Genomic DNA, 13044 nt, shown 5'->3' with positions numbered 1-13044 from the left:
TCCAATACACGATGCTGAGGTGATAGGTGGGACAGCATGTCATTTTCTTGCAGCCATGCTGGATGAAGTCCATGCATGGTAAAACCTTTCCCACACTTACATGCGTGAACAACATTAAAATCGGGTGTCTTTGACTCAGGGATACCCACCAGCGGGGAGAAAGAATGCCCATACTCCCTGGGTCTGGCATAAGGGGTCTATGGTGGATGGTCTGTGGTGGAGGGGTGAGTAGAGAATAGTAAGTGCTTAATAAATGCCATCATTATTATTATTATTAGAGGGAGAATGGAAAGAAAGAGGTGGGGAGGTTAATGGTTCTGCCCGGGGCTTGCCATGTGCAGCAGAGGGCTCTTATGCTTCATTGTTGAATTTCAGGGGCCCTGCTTGAGCTCCTGCTTGAGCTTCTATGTTTCTGCATCCCTCCTGCCTCTCAGATTGGGAGCCCCATGAGAGCAGGGATTTTCTTCCATTCATTTCTTTAAGGGCATGGCCCAAGCACTTTGGCAGTAGTCTGACTGCTATAGATGCTTCATAAATTATAAATTATTTTGGTACTGATGAGCATATTATGTGTCTCATGATGTTTAGAAACATAGCATCCTCTGTAATCAGCTGTTAACTCAAAGGTTTTTTTGATTCAGAAGCTTCCTTTCTTTCTTTTGCCTGCCTTGATTTTTTTTTCCTGCTACATTTTCATCTTTAACCCTCAGTTGCCTTTTTTCTGAACATCTTTCTCCCTTTCCACAGTGCCTCAACTTTGACACGACACTTGTTTTCATTTCCTTAGTTTCTGTATTTTTCTCCTTCCCACGCCTGAAGTCTGAGTCAGCCTGCTGTCGTCTTCTTGGGGCACCTGAAGATTCTGCTGTTCTATGAAAACAAAAGGAGAACTGAACTCTATCTCCTTGCAGGTGCTGTTTTCTTCCCTGGCTTATACACCTGCTTCAGTAGTGTTTTGCCAGTAGAAGAGCTTCTCTGCTGCTCAAGAAAAGATTTTATGGGCGAAGGTCAAGGGAGAGGGAGATACTTATTGATCTTCTCAATCAATAGCTTGTGGCCCAGAACTCATTCAGTGGGCAGTAGCTTGGTATAGAGAAGTAAGGCAGACCGAACAGTGCATTGTAGAAATTCCATTTTTCAGAAGATTTCTTGGGGAGTAATTTTTTGCCATTTCCTCTCCCTATCAGTAGCAGATTGTGCCAGTTCTTGTCCCCTTTCTAATAACAAACAATTTCTCGTTCCAGACAAATTTGACCAGTTTTGGGCCATTAACCGGAAGCTCATGGAGTATCCTGCAGAAGATAATGGATTCCGGTACATCCCATTTAGAATTTATCAGGTAGGAAATAGCACTCCAAACTATTGGGTTTCTGAAAACCCAATTTAGGGGTGGGGAGGGGGAGTGCTGCGACAGTCCTGTGAAAGTAGCATCCCCAACCCATTCTGCGCTTGGTTGTTGTGGGGGAGAAGTCCCGAAGGAATTGGCACATCCATTTTTTTTCCTCACCCAATTGAGTGAATCCTCCTGAAAGTTGGTTTCCCCAAAGTGCCTCTGAGCCCACGACGTAGTGTGGGGTCATGAGGTCCCACAGGGAATCTCTCTGAGCCCCTGCAGTGTGGCGACCCCAGGCCTCTAACAGGCCAGCCTGGGATCCTTCCTCAAGCCCTCCAGGGAACATCTCTGCCCTAGCCTCCTCGGCTGCCAGCCCGTTCCAGGGCCCCATCCTGCTCTCCTGCCCATTGAAGAGCACTTTCATACTCAGAGAAAGCTGGCAGGCGACTGCGGGTCCGTAACGTGTTCAAAGAACACGTCCAAATGTTTCTGATTAAAGCTGGCGCACTGAAAAGTGAAACACAGAACTCTGAAAAGCGTTGTTGTTGTGGGTTACCTTGAGTTGGTTTCACTGATGTAATGGCAAATGGAATTGGTTATAGATGATCTATTCAGAATTTGTGCAATAGAAATAAAAACAAAAGAACATCTGGTGGAAAATGTGATTAGCCAGGCTTTAATCTTTTAGTCATAATGAGCAAAATGACACATTAACCAGAAAGTCATCTTTTGATGTCAGTGACTTGGTTTGTCTCCGAAGAGCCCTAGAGCGCATATATGACACGGTGCCATTTTGCCAGTTACAATTAAAGTGAGTTTGAGTGAAGCTACCCAGTCAGTGGAGTTCTCGTAAACTGCTTCAGGAGGCTTAAAGGTTCCACAGAAGTACTAAAACTACTTGTGTTGCCTTTAGAGGTCTAATTTAGCTTGTTTCATGTGTAGAAATATTATTTCCCACTTTACATGAGGTCTAAATCAGTGAAACAACAAAAAGAAGGACTTTTTTCCAACACATTGTGAAGTTGTGGGTGGTGCTACTAGGTAATGGTGAGTCTTTCCCTCTTGGAAGAAAAACAGTATTAATTGACTTATTTGAAAGGCTTTTTGTACAGCTGGCAGGTTGATTTTAAAATCCCGCAGTCTTGGTTATCCACACCAGGGGATGTTTTCCTCCCCCACTTCCTCCTTCCCTCTTCCTCTTCCTTCCCAGTCAACCATACTCAACAGTGGAGAAGAACTTGTTCATACAGTTGGCATCTCTCTGGGCTTCTGCCTGGACCATCGAAGCGGACTGGTGGTTTAAATAATTGCAGAGAGCATAAAGGGGACTTGGAGCATCAGCTTGAAGGAGAAATGGATTGAGGGCAACATCTGAGGCTTAGTTGTTGAGATACTCCACCTGAGAATGGGTTCATCAGTTCGGTGGGGCAGAGGATGTCGTGGTGCTGTACTTGCCTCTGCTGGTTGTGAGAGCAGATAGGCTGCCCTTTTATCTGCCGAGGGAAGGAAGGGCTATGGGGCAGGTAAAGTGGCTGTTTTTCTCCAACCCTTTATCCTGGGTCCCTCCAATCTCATCGCCCTGTAGGAATGAGGACAGTGAACAGCGACTGGGCCCCTGGACAGTTTGGCTAGCCCAACTTTAATAGCGATTGCTTCTCCGGCCTAAGAGAGGACTGAGGGGAGGGGAAGAGGGGGAAATGCATCCAAGTGGTGCCTCGGTCTGTCTTCTTGACCCCTAAGGAGTCAAAACAGATAACGCTACTTGGCAAGCCATAGCATCACAACGACAGCCTCCTTCCAGGTACTGGTGCTGCCCCAGGTTCCCAGGGGACCTGTGATAGCAGGCTGAGAGGCACCAACATGGTGGTGGTGTCAGGGCATCCGCAGCAGCGCAGAGCTAGGGCCAAGAGGGCCGTCTCTCTTGGGCACTGCTGGTGATGGCGGATGGGGCTACAAAAGTGACTGAAAGTCACGAAACTGAGATTTTGGATTTGTCTGGTTCACCGAGCTGGGAAGCCCCTTAATCTCCTTGTACTTTGGTTTCCTGTCTGTAAATAGGGGATGGTGCTTGGGTCGTGGGTGTTGCAAGGAACATCAGATATCGGTGAAACACTCTTGAGTTCCTCAGGAGAGAGGCACCGAACAAACAAAAAAGAGTGATGTTTTGAGCAGTGACAGCCAGTGCAGGTTAGGGGATGTGTGTACGTGTGTGTGTGTGTGTATGTATATATATATATATATATATATATATTTGTATGTATGTGTGTGTGTGTGTGTGTGTACACATATTCATATATATATGTATGCCAAGGAGAGCTCTGCCCTTTTCGTTGGCTACTTGGATATCTCTCTCCCCATCCCACTGAGATCTTTCTAGTGGCCAGGACTTGGAAGTGTGATGCATTCCTGGCCCAGTTTGGGGTCAGGCTGGCCACTGGTAGCCAGCTCTGACACAGCATCAACCCCCCCACCCACACCTTAATGTGTGCTTCAAATGAGTGTGTTCCCTGAGAGCCTCTCATTTTTTAGGCTGCCACCTGAGTGGGCTCAGCCCTGTTCTGAACAACAGGAACTCTGGTGAGTGGCATGAGTCAAAGGCTAAGCCCAGCAGGGGCGACCCGAGGGTCTGGCTCCCACTAAGTAACGTCCTACTTCCAAGGGAGTTCCAGGATCCCGTTTTAGGAATTGGGGTACTTAAATGCATCTAGGCCAACCCTCCCAAGACAGTTCAATAACAGGAAGTCTGTCAAAAACATTTAGAAACGTCATTTAGAATGTGCAAAAATGTGGCCATTGGAAGAGAAGTGCCACCTCCTCCCTGGCTGAGGTTTTTTCATTAGACCATCTTTATCACCCACTTGAAAATTAAAAAAAAATAGTGGTTTACCAGATTGCCTGCTTACTTAGACCCTGCTGTGTGGTGGGTTGGTGCATTTGATAATCACAAGAGGGCCAGTTGGAAGGATCTCTGTGGGAACCATTTTGCATGCCTTCTTTTGTAGAAAATGAAGCAAGATGGCAAAATTCCGGCCTGGGCAACTTCATCCAGTGCCAACTGGCTGAGCTGGGTCTTGAACCCAGGTTCTTGGAGTCCCAGTCTGGTTCCAAGTCCACAGCAGATGTTGCCTTTTGAGTCAATTTATTTGATGTAGCCTCCAGTAAGGGCTGCTGGATTGGATGAAGCCCTCTAATAAGGGATGCTAGATTGGATGAAGCCTACCAAAGAGGGCTGCTGGGTTTGGAGCGCCTGAAGTCTCACCAGTCCACTATGCAGCAACTGCTTAAATCCCCCAGTGAGACTTGTAGCCTGTCTCGAGTTACTGGGCACTGCCACCTCTCATTTTCTTACAGTGCGCTGAAGATCCTGACCAATTTGCAAGACCATACAATTGGCCTTTCTCTTGCTATTTTGGAGGAATATTACATCTTTAAAAATGGTAAACGGGATGTCAGAGATGAATGCTGGAGTGTCCTAAATTGAGGAGTGAGCCCGTGTTTCAGACTCTGTTTTGTTTCCAGAAATATTGATTCATGGCCTCTGAATAGTAGAGACAAAAGACATGTGTAGAACATTACAGCAGCTTTTGTTCGGATGTGCCCCGCTCCAGATTGGTGGCAGCTCTGGGAGGGAACCAAGCCTCTCATCTCATCCCATCTTCCTGACAATCACATCTGGCAGCAAAGCGCACAGCCAAGAGGCCCTATCGATCAGTCCCCCCCCTAATGAAACTGCTATTGCAGTGAGAAGCAACATGGCCTAGAGGAAAGAGCATGGGCCCGGGAATCAGAAGGTTATGGGTTCTAATCCTGGCTTGGCCATTTGTCTGCTTTGTGATCTTGGGCAAGTCATTTCACTTCCTCTGGGCCTGTTACCTTATCTGTAAAATGGGGATAGAGACTGTGAGCCCCACATAGGACAGGGACTGTGTCCAACCCGATTTGCTTGTATCCACCCCAGTGCTTAGTACAGTGCCTGGCACATAGTTAAGCACTTAACAAATACCATTATTATTATTATTATTATTATTATTATTATTATTATTGCCGATTGATTTTTGGATCGGTTTGGGGTGTTTTTGGAAGGCAGGGTTTACAGAATCATGCAGAACCTGGTGAACTGGCAAAGGAAATCAACTTCTGGTTGGAAGCTTTCAATTTTTTTAAGTGGCAAACCTTCCGTGTTCTCTGTATACCGTACTGTAATTGAATGCTCTTCATTAGATGGGACCTTATATTCCCAAGGCGGGAGGCTTGTGAGATTGTTGCACTCAGGGTCTTGGTTACAGACTGGCTTTGCAAGGGGTTGACTTTAATCAGGTTTAAGAATTCCCTCAACGCCTGTCCCCTGTCCGTGTAGGTGAATGGGAAACGTTTCACTTGGTATTTTTGCGTTTGGTTTAAGATTTACGTGTTTAGGTTTACATTGGCCACTGGTCTTCAAAACCAGACAATGTGGTGAAGGAGTAGCTTTCTTCAAATGAGAATTCCAGTACTGAGAAAATGATTTACCACTAAAATGAATCTCTGCTGCGTTCCCAGGCTAACAGTGGACCTTTCAAAATGGTTCTTCCTTGTCGCTTTGTGTACCACGAGAGGTTTAAGGAACAGTGCCTTGGTGTCCCAGGTTACTCAGGGGAAGCGTAGTAAGGCCTAGAATAGGGGTTGCCCAGGGCAGCTAGGGCTGGTACCAGCCAGAGGTTGTTGGTTAGGGTGTTTAAAGTCGGGAGAAGGAGAGGATAGCAAAGAGGAAATGGGAAATAAAGCAATCAGTCAGTCATTGGCATTTATTGAGCGCTTACTGTGAGCAGAGCACTGTACTAAATGCTTGGGAGAAGACAGTATCCCAGAGTTGGTACACACGTTCCCTGCCAACAAGGTGCTTACAGTCTAGAGGGAAGCAGGATAAGGCAGGCATTACAGAACTGTTTGCACAGGGAATTGTCGTGAAGCTTCCCCAGTGCTTAGCACAGAGCCTGGCTCACAGTAGGTGCACAAAGGCGGCTATTATTATTATTGCTAATAATAATAATTATTACTATTATTAGAGGAAGCCCAGTGAAGTGGAAAGTATCAAGGGTGGAAAGCGTCACTGGAAACGTTGATGAGCAATTGAAGGAACAAACCAGCCTAATGGACAAAGGCTATAATATTGTGTAATAAGTGTGAAGAAGGTGGAGGAGTATATGCAGTAAAAGAGGGGTGGCATTTATACCAAAGCCGATTCTTGGAAGACTTCTTACTTACAGCCAGAAAGAGCCCAAAGAAGGGTCATTTTGGCAAATCACAAATTAGAGATGATACATTTAGCAGACTCAGAGGAAGACTACTCACACAAATGTTGCCGAATTGTTATCTTTCATCGACTTGAAAATGAACCTTCATAAAGGAAACTACTCATTTTATAAATTGAAATATAAGACCCATGAAGCAAAAGTCCTTGAAAGGAAAGGTAGAGAAAACCTTTTTAGTTGCGAATCTCCTCTTGGCAGCAGGATCAAATTTGAAGTTTACAAAACACCTGTGGATTGTTCAGATTATCATACCTTTCATTATTAGAAACGTGTGCCACGATAGCTCCCAGATCACACTTAACATATTTGAAATGCTGAGTCTGCAGGATATTTTCTTCTTGGTCGCTTGGACGCTGGTCAGTCCGAGCATTTGAATAAGCTCAACCTCTCTGCACCCGCTCCAGGAGTTTTTCTGGCACTTGGTCGGTCCCAAGCCATAGGTCTCGCTTTGGGAGAAGGGCAGACAGAGGGAAAGTTGACCCTTTGGGCGACAATGCCAAGAGTGCAGTCCCTACTCTCGCTGTGCCGTCATTGGGTTCAGGCACCCTTCAACCAGGTGCCACGTGGCCATGCCCGTTCTGCAAACAGAATCCACCCCTTGCCAATTTGAGGACATGGTAGGCCAGGGGTGCACTACAAACTTACTGCCCACTGGCCGTACGGGTCTCTGCAAACTGCCAGGATTGCAGAAAGTAAGAATGGAAGGAAAGTGAAAGAAATTGCTGGTTAGGGCTAGAGTGTAAGGAAAAAGCAGAAAGTGTTCTCCAGTTGGCCAACTTTGGTCTTAGTGTCTGTGGCTAGGAAACATAAAGTAAATTTGGAGGATGGTGCCAGGAGTGTACCGTCCTGGAGGAGAGAACCCCATGTTTCAGAGAATCTTTGCAGAAGGGAATAACAAAGCTTTTACCCGGAAGGGGACAGAGAAGATTGTCTCATAGTCTTCTTCCTTTTCCAAGCCTAAGCAAACCTAGATTCCTAGATCCCCTGCCCTGCCACCACCCTCGAAGTCCAGGGAGAGGGGACAGAGTTGCACCGTTTGCCATCGACTGCTCTGTCAATGAACGCCCAACTGCTCTTTCAAGCTATTAGAAAGCAAGTTACAAATCTGCAATATTGAAGTTTGTCTTGAGCAAATAATTTTCAGTGTCTCGTTTTAATTGACACACTTTCTGTCATAATGAAACTAATCAAGAATGGAAATCTCACAGTTATTTCATGAGTACCGTCAGAAATTTTAGCAGCTTCCACACTAGATATAAATGCATACCAAAGGCCACTCACTGCCTGCATTCTCTCTGGTTAGTGACTAATTTGTTTACTTTTCAAAGTGAGTGTTAAGATGCTGCCAAAGTAGCAAATTAATATAGCAAATGGGGCAGATGCTAGCAAGAGGAGTGCTGTTTCCAGTCAAACACTCCTTTTGTGAGTTGGGGCTTGTTTGAGGGTTGCCCCTTATTGTACTGTTCTAGAAGGCCCCAGCAGCTGCTCCCTGTCCAGCAAAGTAAGTGTCAAGTGTGTGTGTTGGACAGCCAAGAAAGATCAGTTTTCAGAGTAGAGGACAGTCACCTGCCTCATTGGCTGTTTTCACAAAGGTCAGCTTCTTGGTTAGAGTCTCATCCGGGCCTCTCCGGGTTTTGGAGTGCCGGGGAACAGATCCTGAGCATCAGTTAGGAAAATTTATTATTTCCTTTTAGAGTCAAGTTTGAGGAATTCATGAGGTAAAAATATAAAGATGAGTTAGGCTTTAAACACCCAAAGTAGAACTCCCAACAATCCCAAGTTTGAGGGAATAGCTCTAAAACTAATTCAGAAGTGTGGCCTAGTAAATTAAGCACTGGCCTGGGAGCCAGAGGACCTGGTTTCTGATCTCGGCCCTGCCACTTGCCTGCTCTGTGACTTTGGGCAAGTCACTCAACTTCTTGGTGCCTCAGTTACCTCATTTGTAAAATGGGGATTAAGACTGTGAACCTCATGTGGGACAGGGACTGTGTCCAACCTGATTATCTTGTATCTACTCCAGCGCTTAGTACAGTGTCTGGCACAGAGTGCTAAACATATACAATTATTATTATTATTATTACTTTTTTGCCTTTTGTTTATTTGGGTTTCTTTTCTCGATGGCGTGCCAAGCATTAAAAGTTTGCGGGTGGTGTTTTTGTGGTGTTGTAGTCTTTTCAGGAATACAGAGTGACCAAATGGCATTTTTAACGGAAGCCTGAAGTGCATTGGACTTTTGGAAGCATTCTTGTTCAGTCTTTGATTCATTTCTTTTATTTAAATATTTACTGCAATGCAGTCATTGTGGTACTGGACACTGGGCCGGATTTTTCCTAATCTGAAAGCATGATTGAGTGTCCTGTGTACATGGGGAAGAAGGCAAATAGACTGTTATACGTGTGCAGGAACGGTGGGAGTAGACAAATGGAATGTTCTTTGTATAGGGGTGGAGGAGACAAGTGGAGTGTCCAGTGTGTTGAGGGAAGAGACAAGGGGAGTGTTCTGTGGGGTGCAAGAAGGAGACAAGTGGAGTGTCCTCTTTGTGTGGGTGGGTGTGGAGGGAGTTAAGTGGAGTGTGTCCTGTGTGTGGAGGAGGAGAGAAGTGGAGGGTGCTAACCTATAGCCGACACAAGTCTTCAGCTTCAACCAAAATGATACTTTGACCAAGCTGCACTAAATACAAATCTGTCTTATTGATCAGTGAGCCTTTTCACTAGAAGATTTGTTTTACTGATATAAAATAGGCACCCGTAAGCCACCCCTCTCCCAGTCTCCAGATCCCGTCGTGGATCTTGTGATGGGGGCAGGGAAACTGCCGGCAACACGTGTGCCCGTAATCCAGGCACTGTAACAGTAGATTAGCTAATATTAGTCATGTGGCTAGCATGTCTAGTGAAAGAATCGTACTCTGTTCCAGTTTCTCCGTGGCTTAGTTGAAGGGAGTGAAAATCAAATGCTCAGGTGCAGGGCCTCAGGAAAAGTCACAAAGACTTTCTTGGTTTTCAGAAGGCTGTTGCAAGTACAGTCAATGTAGGCAGCACCTTCAAAAGGAGGAAAGAAGAAACCCAGTACTAGTGAGACTGATGGCCCATCTCAGAGTCATTTCAAAGTGGGGAGGGTTGGAAAAACACACACACCCTTTCTCTCTAATAACTCAGAACTAAACTAACCGGGACTAATTTCTGCTCCTTTTCTGTAACCGAGAAAATAGTTCATGCAGGGCAGGGCCAGAACCTTACCTTAGACAAGAGTCAGCAGGTGAATTATGAGCTGTGCATTTATCGAAATAAACTGGTGACTGGGAGCTAGGGCAAAGTTATACAAGGTCACAAATCCCACATTATCCCTGGAATGATAACTTGGTAAAATATGTCAAGAACAAAAATCTCTACTGCTCTAGAAGAATAAGTGGGGATGGGGGTGGGGGTAGGTCACCCTTGCCAATTTGAGCAGCCATTCCAGGATTGGGACCAAGGGGAGTGGCTCCCCTCCCGATTCTGGTGGCTTTCTTCACCCCCGACACCTGCTTGGAGGGGCCCCCTTCCCTCCCTGCCATTTCCTCACCGCTTGTTGGGTGGGAGAGGTGAGGAGGTGGATTGTGCTGCCTCCCTCCCATACTTCCTAGCCAGCCTCAGTTCCAAGTCCCTCCCTGAAACGGGCACCGTTTTTAGGAAAGAGACGAGGGGCAGCAGCTCTGTTCTGGATATGATGCTGGAGGCCCCCTTCTCAGTGCTCGTGTGGTGCTTGGGAAAGCAGGGCCCCAGCTTCAAACTGGCCCTCTCCTCCATCCCCGCCCCTGCCAAGAGCGTTTGACCTGAATGGATCTCAGAGCGGGTCTAGTAGGAGGAGGACGGGGCCCAGAGCAGACTTGCAGGGGCGGTTCCCAGGCGGAACCCTGGTCATTCAGAGCTGCTCAAGGTCCTTGAGCAGTTTTCCAGAGTCTGGGTCCAGCCTGGGGGCCCAAAGGGGCCAATCCTAATTTTGGAGAGTTGGACAGTAGGGTGGTAAGATGGCAGGCCCTGGGGGTGAATCAAAAGATGGAGAGAAGCGCTGAAAAGATTCCTTCCTTCAGTCCCCAGGAATCCGGGGAACCGAACTTGGAAGCTGTTGGTGGGGAACAAGTCCTGAGAAGTTTTACTGTACACTTTTTTCCAATTCAGCTTTATTCTCTAGCACCCCGCAAAGCAATGGAAGTATCTGTTGGGGCATGACTTGGAATTCCAGCCCGATGCTGCAGATGGTATCATCAGTGTTTTGGGTGAATTTTGCGTAGTCTTAATGCGTACCCAGCCAGTTCAGTCATTCATTTTTCAGAAGCAGTAAGACTCTTTTCCTAAAGAACAGGAAACCCGCGTATGTCTTCAATGAACGGAAACAGGAAATAGGTAGAGCCCAGAGTTTAGCCTTTTACCCAGAGCCATTTGCCAGGCTTCCAAAACGTTGGTACCGGGGCCTTTGTCTTCTGGGAAGGTCTCCACTCTGCACTCCTCACCTGCCCTACAGCTTCTCTCCGCGGTGACCTTTGAGGACTGTGACCTGCTGGTCCCCAAGCAGGAATGGGGGGCGTCATCACCTGACCATGGCATCCCGATGGAGGACGAGTACCTCGTTCTCGCCTGTCCCGCCACCGACCCCCGGCCCACGTCATCCCCCGGGCCTGGAATGCCCTCCCTCTGCCCATCCGCCAAGCTAGCTCTCTTCCTTCCTTCAAGGCCCTACTGAGAGCTCACCTCCTCCAGGAGGCCTTCCCAGACTGAGCCCCTTCCTTCCTCTCCCCCTCGTCCCCCTCTCCATCCCCCCGTCTTACCTCCTTCCCTTCCCCACAGCTCCTGTATATACGTGTATATGTTTGTACATATTTATTACTCTATTTATTTATTTATTTATTTTACTCGTACATATCTATTCTATTTATTTTATTTTGTTAGTATGTTTGGTTTTGTTCCCTGTCTCCCCCTTTTAGACTGTGAGCCCACTGTTGGGTAGGGACTGTCTCTATATGTTGCCAATTTGTTCTTCCCAAGCGCTTAGTACAGTGCTCTGCACACAGTAAGTGCTCAATAAATACGATTGATGATGATGATGAGAGGGGAGTAGTGTCAGCAGTAGTGAGTGGAGGGCTGGGCAGGAGCTAGGTCCGGTGGGTGACCACCGGGCTGGGAGTTTTTCACGTGGTTTTCACCCCAACTCGCTCTTACTGTTTGGCATTGCTTGTGCTCGCGGCTGGGTGGGGGGTTTCCCCCACAAGTGTGGCAGTTTCCCCGCCAAGCCCTGTGAGAGGGAGAGTTTGGTCGTGCCGGTGGTGGTGGGGGGGGAGGTGGGGGGAAAGGGTGGGTGTTTGTTTTTTGGAGGCTGCACTTGTCTGAGCATCTTTTTTGGGCGAAAGGAGAATTATGCAAATGGTATCCTGTAGAGGGCAGTCCGATACAGCGAGTCCCAGCTGTGTTGTCTCCGGAGCCCAGCCCGAAGTTGCATCCTAAAGGGATCGTTAGAAACTATTGGTCGTACTTCACCCCCATGGAAAGAGAAGATCGACGAAAAGATGAGGTTAGCAAATTGCCCAGAGATTGCTGACCAAGTGAGCAACGTGGCAGAGTTGACTGCAGCCATCCCTTTGGTTCCTTTCCTTCTGGAATCTCAGAGGTGTTGGCTGAGCAATCCTTTTTTTTTTTAACTCCCGAAATTGGAGCTCCCTAGGGTAATGGAATGATCCGTAAACCCAGGGAGCCCTCTTCGAAATAGAACAGTACCCTCGCTAAAAATGTTTTTGTTTAGTTTGCCTCCCTATTGTTGTTCCGATTGGCCGGCTTGTTAAGTCTCCTGCTTATAAGCGTCTGGGTCATCTTCTCCTTTGTTAGTACTCTGCAAAGGAAGGCACAGCTCATACCCAACATTTTTCCAACCGGTGGGGAAGGAGATGGAATCGAATGGCTAAAATGGGGTCTGGATTATCCACGGCGATCGGTAGTTCTACTGACCCCCCCGGCCCTGCTGCCTGGATAATCTCGAGGTGGATGAAATGATTAAATAAAGGCAAATGTTAAATGAGAGGAAATTGCTGCTTGACTTAAGGAATAATATTTGTTGCCGGTTGATTTGAGTTTTAGCTATTTTGAATGGAAACACAAAATATGCTACTCTTTATTTACAATATATATCGAGACATTAAAAGCCCAACAGTCGGGAATGATGTCATCTAGAAGTTGAAGGGTATTAGTTTGGTGATAACAGCTTTCACATGCATGGGTTATTTTGACACCGGATGGAACAGGTTAATTGGCTTTTGGTAGTCTACCATAGTTGGCTCTGTGTGTCCTACTGTCCATCGTTCTCTGGCTGCGGGCTTGGGAGGCTGTCTGGGCCCTCTGCTAGTTCAGCTCCTTCCTCCGCCTACCCACCTTGTTGGCTTGTCACTTCTCGTGG

The 13044-nt window shown here is 46.9% G+C and overlaps 1 protein-coding gene across 1 annotated transcript in view; it reads left to right on the top strand.

Moving 5' to 3' along the window:
* The window catches only part of ATG5 (autophagy related 5), a 96597-nt gene that overhangs the window by 42556 nt on the left and 40997 nt on the right, over positions 1-13044 (top strand). Inside the window, exon 6 of the mRNA XM_038760768.1 lies at positions 1245-1339. Coding sequence (XP_038616696.1) covers positions 1245-1339 — 95 coding nt within the window. The remainder of the gene's footprint in view (positions 1-1244; positions 1340-13044) is intronic.

The sequence above is a fragment of the Tachyglossus aculeatus genome, chromosome 19 (assembly GCF_015852505.1).
Source record: "Tachyglossus aculeatus isolate mTacAcu1 chromosome 19, mTacAcu1.pri, whole genome shotgun sequence".
In the NCBI taxonomy this organism is placed as follows: Eukaryota; Metazoa; Chordata; class Mammalia; order Monotremata; family Tachyglossidae; genus Tachyglossus; species Tachyglossus aculeatus.
Note: the sequence above shows the minus strand (reverse complement) of the source record. Positions and strands in the feature narration are given on the sequence as shown.